At 43.4% G+C, this 25,794-nt stretch overlaps 1 protein-coding gene across 1 annotated transcript; it reads left to right on the forward strand.

The window, feature by feature from the left end:
- The first annotated feature begins 17,666 nt into the window (after positions 1–17,666).
- Positions 17,667–23,680, forward strand: LOC132865829 (microfibril-associated glycoprotein 4-like). Its single transcript, XM_060898325.1, has 5 exons — positions 17,667–17,714; positions 22,267–22,473; positions 22,559–22,655; positions 23,097–23,264; positions 23,424–23,680. The coding sequence occupies exons 1-5, from the start codon at positions 17,667–17,669 to the stop codon at positions 23,678–23,680; spliced, it is 777 nt and encodes a 258-aa protein (XP_060754308.1).
- Positions 23,681–25,794: the final 2,114 nt, after the last annotated feature.

Consider the following 25,794-nt stretch of genomic DNA (forward strand, 5'->3'; position numbering starts at 1 on the left):
TCCTGAGAACTTCCCAAACCTATTGATCATGTCAGCAAGGGCTAAGAAAGACTTTTCCAAGTTCATCAGAAAAAGTAAAGTATCATTTCCGAACCAAGCTATGCGATACTCTACATCTGCAATCTGAATTCCTTTAATAATAGGGTGATTTCTAATGGAGATGGCAAAGGGTTCTAGCGCTAAAATAATATATAGATTTAGGCACTGCCTAAAAGCGGAGCTCCCATCTGTTTCTGGGTTGTAGAATTTTCTTATATCATAGCCAGTCTCTTTTGCTTTATTTCTTTACTGGCTAGCACTGACCACGAGGCGGTGTGTATGACTGGTAATTACTAACACTGACCACTAGGTGGTGTGTCTCATCTCATCATCTCTAGCCGCTTTATCCTGTTCTACAGGGTCGCAGGCAAGCTGGAGCCTATCCCAGCTGACTACGGGCGAAAGGCAGGGTACACCCTGGACAAGTCGCCAGGTCATCACAGGGCTGACACATAGACACAGACAACCATTCACACTCACATTCACACCTACGCTCAATTTAGAGTCACCAGTTAACCTAACCTGCATGTCTTTGGACTGTGGGGGAAACCGGAGCACCCGGAGGAAACCCACGCGGACACGGGGAGAACATGCAAACTCCACACAGAAAGGCCCTCGCCGGCCACGGGGCTCGAACCCGGACCTTCTTGCTGTGAGGCGACAGCACTAACCACTACACCACCGTGCCGCTAAGGCGGTGTCTCATCTCATTATCTCTAGCCGCTTTATCCTTCTACAGGGTCGCAGACAAGCTGGAGCCTATCCCAGCTGACTACGGGCAAAAGGCGGGGTACACCCTGGACAAGTCGCCAGGTCATCACAGGGCTGACACATAGACACAGACAACCATTCACACTCACATTCACACCTACGGTCAATTTAGAGTCACCAGTTAACCTAACCTGCATGTCTTTGGACTGTGGGGGAAACCAGAGCACCCGGAGGAAACCCCCGCGGACACGGGGAGAACATGCAAACTCCACACAGAAAGCTGAGGCGGTGTATGACTAGTAATTACTAACACTGACCACTAGGCGGTGTGTATGACTGGTAATTGCTAACACTGGCCACTAGGCAGTGTGTCTCATCTCATCTCATCTCATTATCTCTAGCTGCTTTATCCTGTTCTACAGGGTCGCAGGCGAGCTGGAGCATATCCCAGCTGACTACGGGCGAAAGGCGGGGTACACCCTGGACAAGTCGCCAGGTCATCACAGGGCTGACACATAGACACAGACAACCATTCACACTCACATTCACACCTACGCTCAATTTAGAGTCACCAGTTAACCTAACCTGCATGTCTTTGGACTGTGGGGGAAACCGGAGCACCCGGAGGAAACCCACGCGGACACGGGGAGAACATGCAAACTCCACACAGAAGGGCCCTCACCGGCCCCGGGGCTCGAACTCAGGACCTTCTTGCTGTGAGGCGACAGCGCTAACCACTACACCACCGTGCCGCCCTAGGCGGTGTGTGTGACTGATAATTACTAACACTGGCCACTAGGCGATGTGTGTGACTGGTAATTACTAACACTGGCCACAAGGCGGTGTGTATGACTGGTAATTACTAACACTGGCCACTAGGCGGTGTGTATGACTGGTAATTACTAACACTGGCCACTAGGTGGTGTGTGTGACTGGTAATTACTAACACTGGCCACTAGGCGATGTGTGTGACTGGTAATTACTAACACTGGCCACTAGGCGGTGTGTATGACTGGTAATTACTAACACTGGCCACTAGGCGGTGTGTATCACTGGTAATTACTAACACTGGCCACTAGGCGGTGTGTATGACTGGTAATTACTAACACTGGCCACTAGGTGGTGTGTCTCCTCTCATCTCATTATCTGTAGCCGCTTTATCCTTCTACAGGATCACAGGCAAGCTGGAGCCTATCCCAGCTGACTACGGGTGAAAGGCGGGGTACACCCTGGACAAGTCGCCAGGTCATCACAGGGCTGACACATAGACACAGACAACCATTCACACTCACATTCACACCTACGCTCAATTTAGAGTCACCAGTTAACCTAACCTGCATGTCTTTGGATTGTGGGGGAAACCGGAGCACCCGGAGGAAACCCACGCGGACACGGGGAGAACATGCAAGCTCCGCACAGAAAGGCCCTCGCCGGCCATGGGGCTCGAACCCGGACCTTCTTGCTGTGAGGTGACAGCGCTAACCACTACACCACCGTGCCGCCTAGGTGGTGTGTATGACTGGTAATTAATAACACTGACCACTAGGTGGTGTGTATGACTGGTAATTAATAACACTGACCACTAGGCGGTGTGTATGACTGGTGGTACACGTACACGGACAAACCACAAAAAATCGACTCGATGGGTTTACCATTTTTTCTTAGGTATGGTGCTCCGCTGGGAGTTCCGCTAAAAAGCAGGGGAGACAAGGGGCAACCCTGACGGGTCCCACGATGGAGATTGAATGGTTTGGAAATAATATTATTGGTTATAATCTCTGCGCATGGTCCTGAGTAATAGAGTTTGATCCATTGCCTAAAATAAACACCGAAACCAAAGCGGGAGAGTACTTGAAATAGATATGGCCATTCGACTCTGTCAAACGCTTTTTCAGCGTCCAGTGACAAAACACATGAATCTTGTGTCTCTTTTTTTTCATGAATTATTTTTAAAATTCTTCTAATATTATAATATGGCTGATGTTTTTTTATGCATCCATCCATTCTGATCAACATCTATTACAGATGGGAGGCATTTCTCTAGCCTTAACGCCAAAACTTTAGCAATTATCTTTGTATCTGAGTTCAATAGAGAGCTCGGTCTATAGGATTCACATTTAGAAGGAGGTTTGTCTGGCTTTAATATCAAGGTGATAAGTGCGTTTCTCAGAGAGGGGGGCAGGGTACCCTTCTGAAAAGATTCTTCATACATATTTTTCAATGGCCTTATCAATTTATCTTTAAATAATTTATAAATATCAATTGGGAGTCCATCCGGACCTGCTGTTTTCCCTCCTTTCATGTGATTTATAGCCTCTAAGATTTGCTGACTTTTGAGTGTTCAGTCCATCCAGGATTTATTGTCTTCAGATATGATGGGGACAGGGAGTTGGTTGAGAAAGGGAGTTTGATCTTCCTCTAATTCTGATAATTCTGATTCATATAGGGTCTTATAATATGCAGCAAAAATATCATTTATCCCTAAAGGATCAACAATTATATCACCATTTGAAGACTGAATACTATTGATGGCTCTTTCTGTATCCAACTTTTTTATTTGCCAAGCTAATAGCTTTCCACTTTTCTCCCCTTGTTCGTAAAATATTTGTTTCAATCTTATTAAGCAATTTTCTGCTTTAGAGGCAGAAAGTGCATTATATCTGGCCCTGAGGGAAGCTAATTCCTGTGTATGAGGATTTGTCTTGTCGACCTCCCTCTCAAGTTGCTTAATTGACTTGTCTAAAGTAAGCATTTCTAAATTTGTTTTATTGGTTATTGAACTGGTGTAACTAATTATTTGACCACGAATATAAGCCTTAAATGCCTCCCATCTCATAGAGGCTGAAGTCTCATCCTTATTGATGTCAAAAAAGTAGTCTATTTGTGTTCCCACAAATTTGCAGGCTGCCTTTGGACCAGGGGGGTGTACTTCGGCTGTAGACAAACCAGGTTGTGGTCAGACTTCCCTAGTGGGGGAGGGGTATGGCTCTGTATGTATCCCTCACATTAGCATACAGCAAGTCAATTGTCCTGTTGTTCCTTGTTGGACAGTCCACAACCTGGTAAAAAGCAGCCAAAGTAGAGTCCAAAGTAGCGTGATTAAAGTCCCCAGAAATGATCATAAATGCCTCAGGGTGCTGTGTCTGCAGCCTTGCTGTGACAGAGCATTCTAGTGCATTTCCTGGCACTTGCAGCCCTCCCTGAAAGGCACTCTTTTTTGGTAATATTCATGAGATTTTTGTTCCCTCCAAAAGGTAAGATAAGATAAACTTTATTCATGCAAAATTCTCCCTCGGTGGGGAAATTTACAATTTGTGATTGTTTTTGATTGAAGACTTTTTATAATTAATAGTCAACTATAATAATGACATATATGAAATAAGAATAAAACAACCAGTTGATGTTCACCAAGTGTCAGCTTTATTTTCAGCTTCAGCCATTCAGTTACAGTACATGACTATCCAGATCTAACTTGGGGGCCATCACGGATTACTTGCATGGCGCGTAAGCGCCTCTTAACACGGATGACACTTTACCACAAACACAGCATAAGGAAGGAGGTAAACCGAACTAGCATGATCAGTGACAATCTCCACACTGAACTACTCGGGCAGCTCTACACTGGGCGCTTACGTGGATGGGGAGTGGAGTACGTCCGAGTGTAGAACATTTGCATGGCAGCGCTCCATAACCACTGTGTGGGGACAACAAGAGAACATTAAACAAAAGACCACATTTTCAAGATTGACAAGTCTTTTTATTAGTGGAGCGACAACTTTTACAGGCGTGTCAGAAATATTGTGGGCGTAGCTGTAAGGAAACACTGCGTATTGGCCTGATATGCTGAAAAGGCCTAGTTAGAATCCTGCTGTAGGATTGTACTTTTACTAACTGACAGTTTCTAATATTCACATTATTTTTATGACATTGTGCGACTGCTACTCATCCGTGCTGCACTCAAGCTCATGAGGACTAATTGCCGTGCACCTGTTCCTGATCAGAGTGCAATCACAGTGCACACTTATAAGGATAATGAAAACACACAGATTTTGTGATGTATAAATTATACGTGCTGTAACTTGTGTCTCTGTATCACTCTTCTTCTTTTGACTTTGTTTTATAGATTTGGATTCTGCCTTTTGGTCTTGACTCAGCTATTCTGTTTGTGCTTCGCCTGACTCTTCCCTGTTTCCTCGCTCTGCTATCACATTACATTTTTGAACTGTTTGCCTGCCTGTCTGTAAATAAACACTCTTTCTGCAGTTACATCCGTCCAACCGCCTCCTTTACATGACACATTGAAAGAGTGACATTTCCTTTACTTCATAAATATGTAAGTGAATTCAGCATGAATATAAATTAAACTCAGTTGTTGTTGTTTTATGTAAGAGTGAGTATTTGGTGTGATGAGCGGCTCCATTCAGTATTATGAATTTTTCTGTATAATGAACTATTTGGATGTCACACAAGGAGTTCATTTTAGTGGGGTTGGAGTGTATGTCGGGGTGTAGGGGGCTCTGGGTAGGGGTTTGTACCTTGGTACCTCGGGTTTGCACACCGTACCATGGTTCACACCATGGGCTTGCACATCGTACCTTGGTCTGCACCTTTGGTTGCCTGTCTACTGCACCCGACCGACCAACAGTAGGGTCGACAGGTGCCACTGGACCTCACTCATCCCCTAAACTCTCACGTGTTGGCTCCAAGCGCCACATCCCGGTATACCGCTTCAGCAGGCGGGCTAAACCATGTGAGGGGGTGATACCATTACATGGTGTCACAGCCAGAAGAGGATTGGGAACCCACTGGCGTAACTTTCCCATGAGTACTATGGAAGCACAACAGTATCAGCAGAGAGTGATGGACGGGAGTCTTGGTCCCTCCAGGAGATTGTATCCCGCCCGAATGGCTACTGGAGAAGAGGGGGGGTGCTGTTGGTATCCACCCGAGGACAGAGGATGACATGGTGGACTCAAACCCAGATGGTAACACTGACGGGAGGCCCACTACAGACGGAAGGGAGAATTCCGGCAGAATCAACCTATGATCAACCATAAGAATTGCAACATGGAATGTGCGTACACTGTACAAAGCAGGGATGCTAGACAATGTTACCAGGGAAATGGAAAGGTGTAACATCAGTGTCCTAGGTGTTGCCGAAACCCATTGGACTGGTACAGGTTACTTCACCACAACAGGAGGGGAACTCGTTGTCTATTCAGGAGGGGATATCCACAGGAGGGGAGTGGCGGTTTTGATGTCTAAAGCAGCTGCTAGGAGCATGTTGGCCTACAAAGCAGTAAGCAACAGACTCCTCTACATGTGCATCATGGCCTCACCCTTCAACTTATCTTTCGTACAGGTCTAAGCTCCAACTGTAGACGCCCCGGATGAAGAAGTGGAAGCTTTCTATGACAAGTTGCAGCAGATACTGCAAGACTGCCCAAGCCAGGACATGGTGATGGTAGCAGGGGACTTTAATGCCAAAGTAGGAGCTGACAGAGACGAGAAAGAGGTGTGTGGTCCTTTTGGTCTAGGAACAGCCAATGAACATGGAGAGCGCCTAGTGGAATTCTGCCAGGATAATGGTTTGTTCCTCACAAACACTGGCTTCAAGCACCATGTAAGAAGACGCTACACTTGGCAGGCACCCAGGGGAAGGTACAGGAATCAAATAGACTACATTCTCATCAATAGAAGATGGAGAAATTGTGTCACCAACAGCCGATCCTACCCTGGACCGGACTGCGGATCTGACCACAACGCTGTAATTGCAACCCTAAGGCTCCAGATCAAACGGAATGCCCAGAGGAACAAGAGGAACCAACTGAATCTGGCAGCACTAGAGATACCTGCAGTGCGGGAAAAGTACAAGATTGAAGTCAACAACAGGTTTGAAGCACTGAACCTGCTGGAAGAAGAAAGCACACCGGACAACTTCTGTACGGCATTTAATGAAGTAATAAAATCCACAGCAGCAAAGACCCTTGGTAAAGCACCAAGAAGAGCGAACCACCCATGGATTAAACAAAGTATACTGGACCTTATGGACAGAAGACGGGACTTGAAAACCCAGTGCAGCATCACGGTAAACGGTGACCAACACTACAGGGAGCTGGACCGACAAATCCAGAGAGAAGCGAGGAACTACAAGGCAAAGTGGCTAGAAGAACAGTGTGCCGATATAGAACAGGGACTGCAATGCAACAGCACCTTAAGGAAATCTTACTCCACTATCAAGAAGCTGCGGTGAGGTTTTCAACCTAGACAAAGGAACATTAAAGCAGCTGATAACCGCATACTGACCAACCTACAAAGCATTCTTCAAAGATGGAAGGAGTACTGCGAGAAGTTGTACAGTGACAATGGAGATGATGGAGATAACCACAGCACACCAGAGGAAGATGGGAGTGACAACTTCCCGGAAATCCTGGAGGCAGAGGTGGAAGAAGCAATCCAACGTCTACCAAAGAACAAGGCAGCAGGTGTAGATGACGTTCCTGCAGAGCTACTGAAGACTGGTAACCCAACAATACCTAAGCTACTGTGTAAACTCTGCAACAAGATCGTCAGCACTGGACAGTGGCCATCTGACTGGGTGAAGTCTGTCTTCCTCACTATCCCCAAGGTACCTGGCACCACTGACTGTTCTGAACACCGCACTATAGCCCTAATATCCCATGTTAGTAAGGTCCTCCTCTGAATCCTCCTTTGGCGTATGGAGAGAGTGGCAGAGCAGGAGTTTGCTGAGGAGCAGATGAGTTTTAGGAAGAGAGTGGGTACAAGGGACCAGATCTTTAACCTAAGGATACTGATGGAAAAGGCAAGGGAAAGCAACGTGCAGCTCTTTATGGCCTTCATCGACTACAAGAAAGCCTTTGACTCAGTTAAACATCAAACCCTATGGAAGGTGATGGAAACTATGGGAGTCTCAGGGCACTTGGTAAAGCTGCTACGCAATCTATATAGGGATCAGCAAGCTGCAGTGAGAGTAGAAGATGACCTAACAGAGTGGTTTGAAGTCAGGAAGGGGGTTAGGCAAGGCTGCTTGTTGTCGCCGATGTGTTCCAACTTCTACTCAGAGGTTGTAATGAGGGAATCTGTGGAGGAACAGCCCACGATTGGTGTCAGTGTAAGTGGCAGGATCATCAACAACCTCCGCTTTGCCGATGACATAGCACTGATAGCTACTTCACCGGAAGGACTCCAGGAACTGCTGGACTCCACAGACAGCACCTCTAGTGAGTACCAATTGAAAATCAGCACCAAAAAGACCAAAGTGATGGCCGTAACCAAGGAACCTACCCAAGTAACAGCCACCTGCAGAGGAGAACAATTACAACAGGTCTCTAGTTTTAAGTACCTGGGGTCCACAATGGAACAAACAGCCAGCTGTAGCCACAAGATCAGTATACGTCTAGGAACAGCTCAAGCAGCCCTCCGAAGTCTAAATGTAATCTGGAAGGACAGAGCCCTCAAGACAGCCACTAAACTGAAAGTGCTGAGGACTCTTGTCTGGCCTGTGGTAACCTACGGCTGTGAGGCATGGACTCTACACGCCAGTGACATCCGCAGGATCCAGACCCTGGAGATGAAATGCTACAGGAAGATACTGCGTATCAGCTGGACTGACCATCGCACAAATGACTCTGTGTTAGAAGAGCTGGGAGTGGGAAGAACACTACTTAACATCATAAAAAGGCGGAAACTCCAATACTTTGGTCATGTCACAAGAGCGGGTAACATCACCACTCATGTTACAAGGGACCATCAACGGTAAGAGGAGCCGTGGGAGACCACAAAGGAGGTGGGGTGACGACATCCGAGACTGGATGGGCACATCACTAGCAGAGTGTTCTCACAGAGCCAGAGACAGGAGGGAATGGAAGAGGCTGATACTGGATGCCACCATAGTCCCCAACCCTCAGGCATGAGGATGGGACTAGGTAAAGGTAAGGCCAAAAAAAAAATTACCTTTGTTTCGGGTTTCCCGACCGACCCATTGAAATGGAGCTGACTGTGCATGTCTAAAGGCCAAAATATGAAAAAAAAAAATTTCTGTTTCGGGTTTCCCGACTGACCCTGAAATTAGCTGGCAAATCTAACTATTTTATCAGATTTTCTAAAACAGATACACGTTGACAAATAAAAACGAAATGCTTATCAAACATTTCACCAAAGTTAGACTGGAATATCGCCGGCGCCATATTGAGGCTGTTCCAGCGCACCAACCAATCAGCGTCCCCGTTACATACGGGATGGGAAGTTGCTGTTGCTAGCGCGAGAAGATGGACGCCATGATGGATGCCGAGAATGTTGTTGTCAATATTTTACAAGATTCTTGCAAACACGGAGGAGGATTGAACATATTTCATGTTTTGGATACCCGTAAAACATTTGAAGATATTGAATCTGACTTTGCATGTTTGTCAACAACAAATCTGGAGATATCGATGTCAGAATCAGCTAAAGGACCATGGACAACTTTGGATAACACTGACCAAATGTACAGACAGCCACTCAAAAAATGTGTTCGGTGTTTTCAAGAATTTAAAAGTTTTGAAGTTGAAATGTATACAAAATGATTCTGAAGCAGCTGCTGAACCCCCAAACAAGAGAGCACGAACCAATGCATTTGATATCATGATGAAAGCTACATCCCATCGTGCCAATTATTCTCTGTCCAGCAAAAAAGTTGCCAGGTAAGGTGGTCTATTGATGCCAACATATATTATTTTTGGACAGAAAAAAATCTGCAATTTATCAGAGTTAATTCAGGACTGTGACAGCATCAAAACTCAGTTAAATCTTTTCATGACATGGTTCATTGCTTGTTTAGATATCCTGAACCTTCAAGGCTTTAAAAAAAAGTTTTTAGCACTGGTACCTGTGATATTAACCCTCATCCAACCATGCTATTTTACACCTTAATCTTACCATGTGGGGTCCGTTTGGACCCCAATACTTTTCTTTAAAATTAAAGCTTATAAAGACAAAATCACCAGATAAGTTTTGTTCAGAACATCTTGTATTAATAACAGCAATACACTAAAGGGCCCAAGGCATAAAGAACACACTTAACCTTCATCCTACCAGCCAATTTTACATACACAAACTACCAGGCGGGGTCCGTATGGACCCCAGGAGGGAATACCTTGAAATCAATGCAGTAAGAACCAATTCAATGCAGCAAACAGACATAACTTTATTGAAGAACAAAATCCACTATGGCTGAATATCAATGATGTATTATAAATGCAATAACATTGCAATAATATTGCAATAACTAGCATACATGTAGCAAATTATAGTGCCACAAAAAAAATTGGCATTATATACATGATTTTGCAGCTCATGCAGCTGTAAAACATTCTGGATTACAACTTAGGTCTTTTCTTACAGAATTTAAAACAAAAAAAGTAATTGTAAAATAATTTAGGGCTTTTGTTTTGCAGCCTGTGCTTATTGCAGCAGTGGGGTCCACACGGACCCCAAGAAGGAATGCCTTGGTAGTTTCATTATGGAACATAAAAGAAATAAAAGAAGTTAACTTTCAGTGTGCTATTCAATTATAAAATGAAAGACAGATAAACTTTACTCTGGGGTCCGGTTGGACCCCAGTAACAAATTAATTATACCTTCACAATGCAAAAAGCTGATCTTCCAGTGTTTTAGTGTTTTAATTAAGACATAAATTCCGACAAATTCATAAAACGGTGAGGCAGTATGTCACATATTTTTAAAATGGCAAACAAACATATAGGTGCGGGGTCCAGATGGACCCCACTTGGTAGGATGAAGGTTAAAGTAGAATGTCACGGAATATAAGTTTGTGTATTTAAAACAATTTTTACTAATATTTACAAATATGTGTGTTGTGATAGTGAAATAATTTAATATCAACTTTCCTCAGATTTCATTTCTTTCACTGTTTCAGTAGTGGCAGTTCTCTGAACAAAAAGGACCAAATGTACAATGACCTAGTTGAGCTACTTGGAAATATGAAATTGACAATGCTGAATGCAGATACTGATGGAAAATACATTTTGCAGGTAAAGTAACACATTATTTTTTTGAAACCATATTCAAACCACAAAGCTGAAAGACATTGTAAAAACACTATTTTATTTTTGGCAAAGTCATTTATTGCAAATTATATGTAATTTTTTTAAAAAACATTTTCTTCAGGTATTGACAAATACCTTGTGGTATGTGACAAACCATCATGATAAAATTAACAGTGCCAGTCAGAGAGAATCAGCCAAGGTCTTGCCTTTCCCTGCAGAGTTTGCTGCATTTGTTAACTACAATGACATTAAGCGAAAAAAACAAAACAAAACAGAAAACCGAAAGGTTACAGAGTGGACTTCTGGAAACTCATGCACAGAGTGTGTATAGTCTCTGTACCCGGCCAGTGATGAACAGTACACCTGAGTGGCAGAAGGGTTGTTCTGTGATGCACTTCCTGTTTCCTGAGTTGTTCGCGCCGAGTCCTTTTTCCCGCGAGTGCCGGCGTTAATTACTAATCCTTTTTTAACTTTTTTTCTATAAATAAATTTCCAGTATCCTCTTCATTTTTATTATACTGTCGCTTTCATTTTTGTACTTTTCACTTTCGCTTTCCTTTTTCCGTTTTTTTTTCCCGGTTTTTTCTCTTTCTTTTCTCGGAAGAACGCCGAGACCGGAAGCTTTCTTTTTCTCTCCTCCTGTGTAAAGTCCACAAGCGGAGGCCATCTGATCTGCTTTAATATCAACAGATTTTCATTTAAGGTACGTGAATCTTTTCATCATGGCACACCTTCAGCCTGTTCAGTGTGCTGAGTGCAGGATGTTTAGTCATTCTTCCTCCGTCACTAGCGATAGCTCTATTAGCTTTACTTGTGATAAGTGCAGATTAGTTTGCTCTCTGACGGAGAAGATTACAGTGCTAGAAGCGCGTGTCCAGGCTTTAGAGCAGGTTAGTGAGCGTGAGAACAGTGTAGTTTCTGTTAGGGAAAGTCTGGACGCCTTAGGTGGAGTTAGCAATCCCCCAACTCCGGCATTAGAGCCCTTACAGCGGGGCGAATGGGTGACGGCTCGGCGGCATAAGCGTAGAGCCAAAGCTACCGCTGAGGCTCGCCCACGGGAGCACCACTCCTCTCCGCGTCACGTGTCGAACAGGTTTGCTCTCCTTAGTGATGCACCCACTGAGAAACCTGAAAGAGCTCTGGTTATAGGGGACTCTATCATACGGCACGTGAAATTAGCTCAGCCTTTAGGGGCACCAGCAGCTTTAGTCAGGTGTATACAGGCCCGTCGCCATGGGCGGGCCTTAGGGGGCCGTGCCCGCCCTGAGACTCATGTGGGCCCGCCCTGCTGGAACCCAGAGCAGAGACTTTTTTTCATAGGAGACAGGTCACTGAAGAAATCTTCCACAGAAATGAATGGGGACAGTTCGTAACGGCAGCAAACATTCTAATCAACCGTCTCTGATGGCAGTACGGGTCTGCAAATATCCCGCCTGTTCCACTGCCAACAACCAATCATATGTCGATCTGAACCAACAGCTTTCCAATCATCTTGCAGCTTCGTGCTCCGCTGTCCCTCTCCTGCCGTTATAGAAGTACTGCGCCTGCGCAGTGTCAAAATAATCCACGAGAAAAGTGGATTTTAAAGCTTTTTCTGAGTCATGAGAACCAACCTAACACTCAAGTATAATCAACTTTTCATGGCGATTTCAATCATATGCTCTTCGCGACCGTTAGTTTTCACAGAGTCCAGTATTGATATCTTCCCATTCATGTTCAGAGGGTCTGGTCTCACTAATCCGAAAAAGATGCCTGAAAGTGGCCGGCGAGTGACCGCACTTGGCCTGATAGGAGCCCGTCACAGCTTCTTCTTCTTCTTTGTTTTTTTTCCCCCTCAAAAAAAAACGTAAACTACAAGTCAAAGTTTTTCAGTATAACAATAATAAAGAAAAATGTGCTCAATTTAAAATGTATTGAAACTATTCGAAATCGGCTGATCGGTTCATTCATTATTATCCGTGAGTAATAATTTCTGGATCATTGCTATAAACATGGACTAATATTTCTTGGGAACCAATGGGTTAATGTAATGGAATGAACCAACCGACCAATCGCATTTTTTCTTCAAATGGTATCTGGGTAAATGAGCAGCTGTCTCAGCCAATCACATTTTATTGCTGGACGGGATCATATCACGACATCTTCCGGTAGATACCCGAAATCAGCTTTGTGCGTTGTGAGGCCAGCGGAGCAAAAAAAAAAAAAAAAAAAACCCTTTTAATATGCTGAGCAATGTTTGATAGATTTTGGAAAGTTGTTTTGGTTGCTTTATAGGTTTCTTAGAATATTTAACTCATCACGTCTGTGCTGCTCTCCTGGGTTGCTAGAAACAGTTGTGCTGCCCTGGCTTGGCGTATAAAATGTGTGCCCCCCCAAAGCAATTCGAGGCCCGTCCGTCAGTCCGTGTCTGGCACCGGGTCTGGGTGTATACCGGGAGCCAGGGCGCCGGACATAGCAGGTAATCTTAGGGTCCTAGGCAAGCACAGGTTCTCAAAGATAGTTATCCATGCAGGAGCTAATGATATACGCCTTCGTCAGTCTGAGGTTACTAAGAGTAACTTTGTAGAGGTGTTTAAATTAGCGAAGGCGATGTCCGATGCTGTAGTATGCTCTGGCCCCATCCCAATGCGGCCTGGCGATGTAGCTTACAGCAGGTTATGGTCATTGAACTGCTGGCTGTCCAGGTGGTGCTCTGAAAACAGTGTGGGCTTTATAGATAATTGGGCTAATTTTGAGGGCACTGCTGGCCTGTTAGGGCGGGACGGTATCCATCCCACTCGGGAAGGTGCTGCTCTCATTTCCTGCAGCATAGGTCATAGTCTCAGAACAGGCCTAGTTAATTTCTGACAATCCAGAGCCAAGGCCAGGGAGCAGACGAACAGGCTAAACCGACTGTCTGCTAGCTGCACAGAGTCGTCACTCAGGGTCCACTACATCGAGACTGTGTCTGTTCCCCGAGCTCAACAAAAAGGTAGAAATTTTCAGAGAGTTTGTTCCAGTAACCTAATCAATATAAAATTAGATCAGACTGACTGTACAGCTGCTGCCAGCACCTTTGATCTAAAGGTGGGGCTATTAAATATTAGATCTCTTACATCTAAAGCGCTAATGGTTAATGAACTCATTACTGATCAGGAGTTTAATGTACTGTGTTTAACTGAAACATGGATTAAGCCAAATGAATATATAGCATTAAATGAAGCGAGTCCTCCTGGATACAGTTATATACACCAGCCTCGTCTAACTGGCAGAGGAGGAGGCGTCGCGGTTATTTATAAAGATTATCTAGGTGTAACACACAAACCTGGTTATAAATTTAATACATTTGAAGTTCTTCATACTCATATAATGTACGTAGCCTCGAAAAATAAGTCTACCCAGTTAATTCCATTGCTTATTATTTACAGGCCCCCGGGGCCATATTCTGACTTTCTTTCTGAATTTGCAGATTTTATCTCAGATTTGGTTATTTCCTTAGACAAAGCTTTAGTTGTCGGAGATTTTAATATTCACTTCGATAACCCAGAAGACCCTTTAAAAACAGCGTTTGTGTCCATCTTAGATTCAGTCGGGATTAAGCAGAATGTCATAGGACCGACCCATAATGGTGGTCACACCCTTGATCTAATACTAACATTCAGATTAAACGTAGACAATATAGTCACACTTCCACAGTCTGAAGTTATCTCAGATCATTGTCTCATCTCATTCAAAATATGTCTGAGTAATAATATATGCACCTCACCACGCTACTGTATTAAACGTACTTTCACGTCAACTACTGCACAGAGCTTTATAAATGATCTCCCAGAGCTGTCAACTTTGATTGGGTCACTGTCAGCCCCTGCAGAACTTGATCAGGCAACTGAATGCTTAGAGTCAACATTCCGCCATACTTTAGATAATGTAGCTCCTCTAAAAAGGAAAATGGTCAGAGACAAAAAATTAGCACCCTGGTATAATGATGACACTCGCACATTAAAACAGACCACTCGAAAATTGGAACGTAAATGGCGTCAAACAAAATTGGTAGTGTTCAAATTAGCTTGGAAGGAGAGCTTCCTGAAGTATAGAAAAGCTCTTAGTGCTGCGAGATCAACATATTTCTCCTCCCTAATAGAAGATAACAAAAATAATCCTAGATTCCTATTTAATACTGTAGCAAAATTAACCAGGAATAAGTCCACTATCAACACATGCACACCTGCAGTATGTAGTAGCAACGACTTCATGAATTTTTTTAATGACAAAATTGAGAATATCCGACAAAAAATTCAAATTACTAATTTAAGGTTAGACACTGAAAGTGACCTTATAGTTAACAATATAACTGTATCAGATCATCAGTTAGAATGTTTTACTCCCCTAAAAGAAACTGAATTACTTTCATTAATCTCTACATCAAAAGCCTCAACTTGCGTACTAGATCCCTTACCGACACGTCTATTCAAACAGATAATGCCTGGAGTAATTGAACCGCTTCTAAAAATAATACATTCTTCTCTTATGATTGGCTATGTACCCAAATCCTTTAAACTAGCAGTTATCAAACCCCTGATTAAAAAACCTGACCTTGATCCCTGTCAGCTGTCCAATTATCGGCCAATATCAAACCTCCCCTTTATCTCCAAGATCCTTGAAAAAGCTGTGGCACAGCAGTTATGCTCATATTTACATAGGAATAACATCCATGAAATGTATCAGTCAGGATTTAGACCTCATCATAGCACAGAGACAGCACTGGTTAAAGTAGTAAACGACCTACTGTTGGCGTCTGATCAGGGCTGTGTCTCGCTACTTGTGTTGCTTGACCTTAGTGCAGCATTTGATACCATTGATCATTCCATTCTTCTGGATAGACTAGAAAATGTTGTGGGAGTTAAGGGAATGGCCCTCTCCTGGCTCAGGTCTTATCTAACTGATCGTTATCAGTATGTTGATATAAATGGTGATATTTCTAGACATACTGAGGTAAAGTTTGGTGTTCCACAAGGTTCTGTCTTGGGTCCACTGCTTTTTTCTCTATATATGTTACCTCTGGGCGATATTATTCGTAAACATTGTATTAGTTTCCACTGTTATGCTGATGACACACAGTTGTATGTCTCTGCAAAACCTGATGAGAGACACCAGCTTAATAAAATTGAGGAATGTGTTAAGGACATTAGACACTGGATGCTTATAAATTTCCCTCTGCTTAACTCTGACAAGACTGAAGTACTTGTGCTAGGACCACATACAGCTAGAAGCAAGTTTTCTGATTCCACAGTGACTCTGGATGGCCTTTCTGTTTCTTCACGTGCAGCAGTAAAAGACCTCGGAGTGATTATTGACCCCAGTCTTTCATTCGAAACTCACATTGATAACATCACCCGGATAGCTTTCTTTCATCTCAGAAATATTGCAAAGATAAGAAATTTAATGTCATTGCATGATGCAGAAAAACTAGTCCATGCTTTCGTTACCTCCAGGTTGGATTATTGTAATGCCTTACTGTCTGGATGTTCCAATAAGTGCATAAACAAGCTCCAGTTAGTTCAAAATGCCGCAGCAAGAGTCCTTACTAGAACTAGAAAATATGACCACATCACGCCTGTCTTATCCACACTGCATTGGCTCCCAATCAAATTTCGTATTGATTATAAAATACTACTATTGACCTTTAAAGCACTAAATGGTCTCGCACCACAGTACCTGAGTGAACTTCTGCTCCTCTATGACCCGCCACGCCTACTTAGATCAAAAGGTGCAGGCTATCTGCTGGTACCTCGTATAGTGAAGGCTACATCAGGGGGCGGAGCCTTTTCTTACAAAGCCCCACTGTTATGGAACAGCCTTCCAAGTAATGTTCGGGAATCAGACACAGTCTCAGCATTTAAGTCTAGGCTGAAAACACATCTGTTTAGTCAAGCCTTTTGTTAATGGTGTTTATGAGGTAAAGGAGTAGATCTGGAGGGTCCTCAGACAGAGTGTTTTGGTAAACTGGGATGTATGGATGCTGTCAGTCCCCACTCGCTTGCTCACTCGAGTTTGTTGACGGTGTAGTGGCTGGCTGCTTTATGTCCCGGGGCTCCCTCATGCCTGTGTTACCTTCTGGCTCTCTCCTTTTAGTTATGCTGTCATAGTTAGTTGCCGGAGTCCCTGCTTGTACTCGGTGCAATATGTATACTGTTCCTACTTATTCAGGTGACATTGGGCATACCTAACCACCTGTGTTTTCTTTCTCTCCCCCCCCCCACCCCAAATCTGTCCCTCTGAGTTACATGGAGTCAACAGGAAATCTTTTGGTGGAGACGGTGGGGACCTCGACTGGCTATCGTAGCCTGCAGGGAATCGGCCGTCAGACATTCTGTCGCATGTCCCAGACCCGGTGAAATGTAACTGAATTGTCTTGGCCAGGCCTAAGGGTCCCATCTGCATCTCATCATTGCTGAGGAGTGTGCTCCCATCACCCAATCAAGCATCCAGCCAGAGCAGGTCATGATATATTTTTTACCATATTAACATGCCATTGTGTGTTATGCCTGATGTAAAGACTCTCGTCTCTGCGAGCCTACCACACAGATTTAATACTTGTCATTTTTAGGGCATACCTAACAACGTGTTTTCTTTCTCTCTCTCTCTTCCCCCCCCCCCCCCCCCCATCTGTCCCTCTGAGTTACATGTTGATCCTGGGATTGAGATGCTGGCCTCTTCTGCCCCTCGGACCTGCTTGATCCATCCTGGTGCCCTGTGTCTGGTCGGAGTTTTATCGCCCCACTCCTGTGAAGGACGGCCCCATGAGGACAGTTGAGGGTTATATCTGTTAAAACTGTTAATATTATAGTCAGGCTGTCTGTTGTTGCCCAAATGAGGATGGGTTCCCTTTTGAGTCTGGTTCCTCTCGAGGTTTCTTCCTCATGTCGTCTGAGGGAGTTTTTCCTTGCCACCGTCGCCACAGGCTTGCTCATTGGGGATAGATTAGGGATAAAATTAGCTCATGTTTTAAGTCGTTCAAATTCTGTAAAGCTGCTTTGCGACAATGTTTATTGTTAAAAGCGCTGTACAAATAAACTTGATTTGATTTGATTTGATAAAAAGGCTTGCTGACTGTCTACATAATTATGCTACTTACCTCAAATCCAAGGCTGAGGAAATACAATCAAACCATATGCTGGCTCATCCTGTCAGACAAGTGTCAGAAAGTACATGTGTACGTCATATTCCCAAAAATTTATACGGTGTTATACCTCCACAATACCGTCAACTAGACAGAGATGTGAAAAGCACAGAACCTCTTGAACCGGTGTTCATTGATGAGGTTAAGCACATGAGAGAGGTGACTGAACAACCTCTATCTCGTTTACAGCGATACAGGTTTTATGAAAACCTTCATCTATCTGTGCCAGTCGACTTTTACAAATACAGTCCTGGTGGATCGTCACACACTGTCGCTTGTATTGTCAGAGTGAATGAAAGCCGAACAGAGAGTGAAAAGATCAGTCAGATTGCATCCACAATGGCTAAAGTAAAAGTTCTGTTTCCAGAATTTCACACACGAGCCATGAAAAGGGAGTTTAAGGACAAAGTAGGACGCATTGCAAATATATGATCATCTGTTTTGGAAGTCGTATACAGAGATCTAGCTATTGATGCATCTTGTATAACCAGTGTTGTACAGCAGAGAATGTACATGATTCTTATGGGAGAGACTGGCATTATACCTGACTTGAGAGAACTGAACCCAGGGCATCCTTGTAGCTTTGATGTCTTTTTTGAAAAAATGAACGAGGTTATAGAACAGGTTACTGCTGCAGATGAGAGACGCCACAATGTGGCACATCTGTCTCAATGGTTATCCTTGGCAGATTTAATGAAACAAACAGAAGAAAAATGCCCAGAAAACACAAAAATACCATCTGCAGCTCTAGTAAGGCTCCAGTTCACTCCCCGCAACGCCTATACACATGCAGCTCTGAAATTTACCAGCAAATTGGATGTCCAGTACAAGGTGCAGCATAGACAACTCAGGATAAGTCATCCAGATGATCATTACTGCCAGGCCCAACTGAAATATTTGAAACAGTATGCCCTCTTGTACAAAGAGGAAGCTCAACTATTTTTTTGTGATGATAAGGCAAAAGTGCCCTATGGAGTACCAGGTGTTGCACTTTCCACCAGTGTCCACAGAAAAAAATCCATTACACCAACAGACACTACTCTTAGTGCCACAGACCATGATCTTCATCACAAAGGCAGCTTGACCCCATCCGTTTATTTGCGGTGCAATATTCCCGATGATATCTCCAAGTCCTTTGTCCGAGGAAAAGTCTGTGTCATTGTCAATGACTCAGTCCTGCAAATGTCCAAACCAATATGTCATGCAGCAGCTATTGTGAGACAAGTCCAGTCTCGTGGAAATCCCCCAAATATTTTGATAAAATTTTCAGATGGTGGAACTGACCACAGGAACACACTTGAGGCAGTAAAATGTTCTGCCATAGTTTTATTCAAGGAGTTGAACTTGGATATGTATGTTGCTGCACTTTGTGCTCCAGGACAGAGTTGGTCCAACCCTGCCGAGTGTGTGATGTCAATATTAAACCTTGGTCTCCAAAACTGCACCCTGCAACGGGACCAGCTTGATGAAAACACAGAGAAGCTTATAAAACAATGTTCAGGAATGGAAGCAATGAGGAACAAACTATCAGATTCACCTGAAATGAGAGAAAAGTGGACACAAAGTATTGAACCAGTGCAGTCATGCATTGGCAACAGATTTCGACGCCTTGCTTTACAGGATGAACCCCTGGAAGTTCAAGATCCGATTTCTGATGAAGCCATCAACCAACTGGAACAACATCTAACCAGACTTTTTCCAACTTTGGACATTACTAAACTAAACAAGCAGCACACTAGTAAAGTGCCCACATATGGACTTTGGATGCAGCGTCACTGTCGTCAAAGGCAGTATACTTTCCAAATTAAAAAGTGTGAAGATCGCAATTGCTGTTCCGAGGTCAAAAGCAAATCTAAACTTCAGTGGCTGCCAGACCCTGTCCTGGATGACAGTGGTGAGCATTACAAGTCCTTTGAAGCAGGCTTAGGCACCGAAACAGTGGATCAATGTCCAACCAAGATTGCCACAGCTCAGAATATTACACCTGACGCCACAGGAACTCCCACAGTTACATCTAAAGGTATTGTGAACATTGTGCCAGATGACCCAGAACTCAGGGGTGATGCTGCTACATTCACAAGTCAGAACGCCAGGGTTTTAGCAACCTGTGTTGAATGTGGAAAACAGAGAATAATATACAGTAAGACAAGTCTAAGTCAGAGACAAAAATTATCAATCGCTATGTTGTTATCTGAGAATGACTATACTTGTGGAGCTCCCCTCACTGAACCAAACCACACTTTACACGGTAAAGTTTTGGTGAGACTGAACATACAGTGTAGCAGTCCAATGGAGAAAGCCTACTACAGCAGTGACATTGGCAGAAAGGATACCTGTTATTATTGTGGTAATGACGAGGGACTGGTAGACAAGGACTTGACCAAAAGGTACAAGACGGTGTTCCCTTTGTGTCCGGCATGCACACAAATAGGAGCAAAACATGCCTGCATGAGACCATTTGGCAAAGCTGCAAAAAAAAAGCTACAAAGAACACTCAATAAACATTCATACTTGCCATACTTACCTGTGTTTGTACGTCTTGCATGTAATTCATGTAATTCTCTGTCTGGAAAAGACTTTTGTTTAGTTAAGGGTGGCTGAATCTGCCTTGATGAACATTTTGTAATATTGATGTTTGTTGATTACAGAAGGGTGACTTCATATGTTCTCTTGCAGTGTTTTGTTCTGTATTACCAATGAATGCTGAAGTTCTCATTGAAGTTTGTTAAGAAATCTGTCAGTAAAAGTTTTCCTGGAAGTTTTGAAGAAGTTTTGACTTCATGAAGTATTTGTGGGACAGCAATACATGTACTATGAATATACTAAGTGCTCCTGTTGTTGGTTTGTAACTTGAATATGTTGAAGTGTTTATTGAAGATTTTCTTGTCACAAGATTTTCTTGGTGTTTTAATAAATGAAAGTTTTCATTACAGTTTTAATAAATATTGGAAGTTTTATGAAAAAGTGTCTTCTTTACACCATTACAATGTTGCAGCTAAGACTTTGAAATGTATGCAATTTGCTCCCCCTTATTCAGAATACTATGAATTGGCTGCCGGGAAATCTCGATGGGTAAAAATTTTTTTCTAAAACCCGACCCTATTTTATCATCTCTCAAAAAAAAAAATCCCTACCTACTGAGCCAAACTCAAAACAGTATGAAACTCTAAACAAAGTATTAATTTTTTTTTGGCCTAAAGGTAAAGGAGTGTATGTAGAAATCCAAGAATGTACCAAATGGTCCAACACCCTGGTGAAGTCAGGGACTGTTACAGGAATTTCTTCAGGAATTTTCACCCACACACACATTATGAGGAGTTCTGGAGTCCTGCAGGGTTTATAAGTGTGAGGATCATTCTCTGATCCCCCAGGATGAATAGAGGATCAGAGAAACACAGCAGGTACATTGTATTTTTGTAGTTTATAGACTACAATCATTCTTCCACCCATTGTGTATCTGTGAGGTCCTGAAATGCAAAGAAAATATAGTTATTTTTGAAATTCAGATATTTTTTGTAATCAAAATAGATTTGCTTCTGGTCTGAATCACAAAGAAACCCTGTTTAAAAACATAAACAGTACATGTCTTCATATTGAACAGATATTAAAGTTCTTTAAAATTAATCCTTGGTTCATTGTCTAGGTTTAGAAGGTGCTTCAGAATTGAGCTGCTTTTTTTTTTGTGAACAACTGAAGGAGCCTAAAATGATTGTAAGTCACAGTAGTGTGAGTTAATCAAATGTGCTTTTTATATCATTTCGTACATCATTTCAGTTTCCTGGATGTTATTCTAATATATTATTTTGGTGAGACTTTGTGAAGAAATCATGCATGGTGGCCATAAACCAGGGCAACTTCATCTCATCTCACCTCATTATCTCTAGCCGTTTTATCCTTCTACAGGGTCGCAGGCAAGCTGGAGCCTATCCCAGCTGACTACGGGCGAAAGGCGGGGTACACCCTGGACAAGTCGCCAGGTCATCACAGGGCTGACACATAGACACAGACAACCATTCACACTCACATTCACACCTACGCTCAATTTAGAGTCACCAGTTAACCTAACCTGCATGTCTTTGGACTGTGGGGGAAACCGGAGCACCCGGAGGAAACCCACGTGGACACGGGGAGAACATGCAAACTCCACACAGAAAGGCCCTCGCCGGCCCCGGGGCTCGAACCCAGGACCTTCTTGCTGTGAGGCGACAGCGCTAACCACTACACCACCGTGCCAGGGCAACTTATGTTCTTTAATGTTTCATATCATTGTGTTGTATTTCATTTTCCCAGGGTGTGTTATGGACTCTCCTGCTCCCCCTGCTGGTTGGGAGTACTTCTATTTCTCAGGAACTGTTTCCGACAGACTGCTCTGATGTTTACTCTAATGGACAGACACTCAGTGGAGTGTATACCATCTATTCTACAGGGGAAACACCTGTCCAGGTGTACTGTGATATGGGATGTGGTGGAAGCCAAACAGAGGATGCAAAGTGGACGGTATATTAGAGACATTTTTTTTAAATGAGAGGTCCTCGTATTGTCTTTACTTCTGCTAAAGTGTTGAATGTTACCTTTACACCAGGTGTTTCAGCGGAGGCTGGATGGCAGTGTGAATTTCTATAGACCATGGGAACACTACAAGAAAGGGTTTGGGAACAAGTACGGAGAATATTGGCTTGGTGAGAAATTACAGCAGTGACTTGTTCATTGGCTATGAAAGAAATCATAAATAGACCCACTGTATTCTGAGCTGAAATGCTGAATAAATAAAATGAAAGCTAAAAGTGCAACAGTCAAAATGAAAAACTATATAAAGGAAATTATTTATCGTATTATGAATTATTATAATTAAAAAAATTGTGCTTTATGTTAAGCAGATGTTTAAATCTTCTCTACCAACTTATGGGCTAGAATTAAGATTAATACACAGCATTAATATATCCCATACATCTAACCTAATACAGCTTCACTTAGTTGTCTTCAAAATACATTTCACGTTGAGGACACAAACAAATTTTCCACAATTCAGGAAGCGATGGTCTTAATAATTCTACACTTATACTGACTGATGTATGAGCACTGTGTAATATCTCATGTGTGTAATGCTAACATTCTGACAGGATTGGAGAATCTCTACCAACTCACACGCAAGAGGAAATACGAGCTGAAAGTGGACCTGCAGGACTTTGATGGAGTGACAGTTTATGCCCAGGATTCTTCTTTCTCAATAGAATCTGAAACTGATGGCTATAAACTCCATGTTAGCGGCTTTACCAATGGAGGTGCAGGTGAGAATGAGGAAATATGAGAATAATTAAGGACACCAAGGGGACTATTGTCCTACATGGGAACATTTTAAATCCTGTGATATTACTGCTGAAAATGAGTCAAAAGGCAACACTGATACATAAACTACATCCTTTATAACCATTAAAATTGCTTCACAGGTGATTCTCTGGAGACAAGCAATGGGCAGAAATTCTCTACCTTTCATAAAGACCAGGACTCCAAAGAAGATGCTAACTGTGCTAAATCCTACCTCGGAGGTTTTTGGTACAATCAGTGCCACCATGCTAACCCCAACGGGATATACCTGTGGGGACGTGATGGTACTTTTTTTGCCATTGGAAATGTCTGGTACCATTGGAAAGGTTTTGATTATGGTGTCAAGTTCATCACTCTGAAGATCAGACCTGTGTCTTAGACTCATTGTGACAAAGTGATGAGTTTGATAGAATTCTGTCTTGTCGTCTGCCTGGATTTGATTTCGTCACTGTATTTCTTTTTTTACCACATGATTTTACAGAAATAAATGTGTATTGATCTACTTCCTGGGGTTTGTGTCTGTTCCTTAAAATTGTAGGAAAATAAAATACTGGCACTGGATATACTGGTAGGATTACAGATACAGAGCTTATTTCACATTTAGGAACATCATGAAATAATATTTTTCTTATGTATTTACAGTGGTGCTTGAAAGTTTGTGAACTCTTTAGAATTTTCTATATTTCTGCATAAATATGATCTAAAACATAATCAGATTTTCACACGTCATAAATGTAGATAAAGAGAACCCAGCTAAACAAATGAGACAAAATTATTATACTTTGTCATTTATTTATTGAGAAAAATGATCCAATATTACATATCTGTAAGTGGCAAAAGTATGTGAACATCTAGGATTAGCAGTTCATTGGAAGATGAAATTAAAGTCAGGTGTTTTCAACAATCAGTGGGATGACAATCAGGTGTGAGTGGGCACCCTGTTTTATTTAAAGAACAGGGATCTATCAAAGTCTGATCTTCACAACACATGTTTGTGGAAGTGTATCATGACATGAACAAAGGAGATTTCTGAGGACCTCAGAAAAAGCGTTGTTGATGCTCATCAGGCTGGAAAAGGTTACAAAACCATGTCTAAAGAGTTTGGACTCCACCAATCCACAGTCAGACAGATTGTGTACAAATGAACGAAATTCAAGACCATTGTTACCCTCCCCAGGAGTGGTCGACCAACAAGGATCACTCCAAGAGCAAGGCGTGTAATAGTCGGCGAGGTCACAAAAGACACCAGGGTAACATCTAAGCAACTGAAGGCCTCTCTCACACTGGCTAATGTTAATGTTCATGAGTCCACCATCAGGAGAACACTGAACAATAATGGTGTGCATGGCAGGGTTGCAAGGAGAAAGCCACTGCTCTCCAAAAAGAACATTGCTGCTCATCTGCAGTTTGCTAAAGATCGTGTGGACAAGCCAGAAGGCTCTTGGAAAAATGTTTTGTGGATGGATGAGACTAAAATAGAACTTTTTGGTTTAAATGAGAAGCGTTATGTTTGGAGAAAGGAAAACACTGCCTCGTCTCGTCTCGTCTTCTTCCGCTTATCCAGGACCGGGTCGCGGAGGCAGCAGTCTAAGCATGGAAGCCCAAACTTCCCTTTCCCCTGACACCTCGGCCAGCTCCTCGGGAAGAACACCGAGGCGTTCCCAGGCCAGCCGAGAGACATAGTCCCTCCAGCGTGTCCTGGGTCTTCCCCGGGGCCTCCTCCTGGGGGGACATGCCTGGAACACCTCCCCAGGGAGGCGTCCAGGAGGCATCCGAAAAAGATGCCCGAGCCACCTCAGCTGGTTCCATTCAATGTGGAGGAGCAGCGGCTCTACTCCGAGCTCCTCCCGAGTGACTGTGCTTCTCACCCTATCTCTAAGGGAGCGCCCAGCCACCCTGCGAAGGAAACTCATTTCAGCCGCTTGTATCCACGATCTTGTTCTTTCTGTCATTACCCAAAGCTCATGACCATAGGTGAGAGTCGGAACGTAGATCGACCGGTAAATTGAGAGCTTCGCCTTTTGGCTCAGCTCCTTCTTCACCACGACGGACCGGTAAAGCGACCGCATCACTGCGGAGGCTGCACCGATCCGCCTGTCGATCTCACGCTCCATCCTTCCCTCACTCGTGAACAAGATCCCGAGATACTTAAACTCCTCCACTTGAGGCAGGACTTCTCCACCAACCTGGAGAGGGCAAGCCACCCTTTTCCGGTCGAGAACCATGGCCTCGGACTTGGAGGTGCTGATTCTCATCCCAGCCGCTTCACACTCGACTGCAAACCGCCCCAGTGCATGCTGAAGGTCCTGGTTTGAAGAAGCCAACAGGACAACATCATCCGCAAAAAGCAGAGATGAAATCCTGTGGTTCCCAAACAGGATTCCTTCCGGCCCCTCGCTGCGCCTAGAAATTCTGTCCATAAAAATTATGAACAGAACCGGTGACAAAGGGCAGCCCTGGCGGAGTCCAACATGCACTGGGAACAGGTCTGAC

Source organism: Neoarius graeffei, chromosome 18 (assembly GCF_027579695.1).
Source record: "Neoarius graeffei isolate fNeoGra1 chromosome 18, fNeoGra1.pri, whole genome shotgun sequence".
Classification (NCBI taxonomy): Eukaryota; Metazoa; Chordata; class Actinopteri; order Siluriformes; family Ariidae; genus Neoarius; species Neoarius graeffei.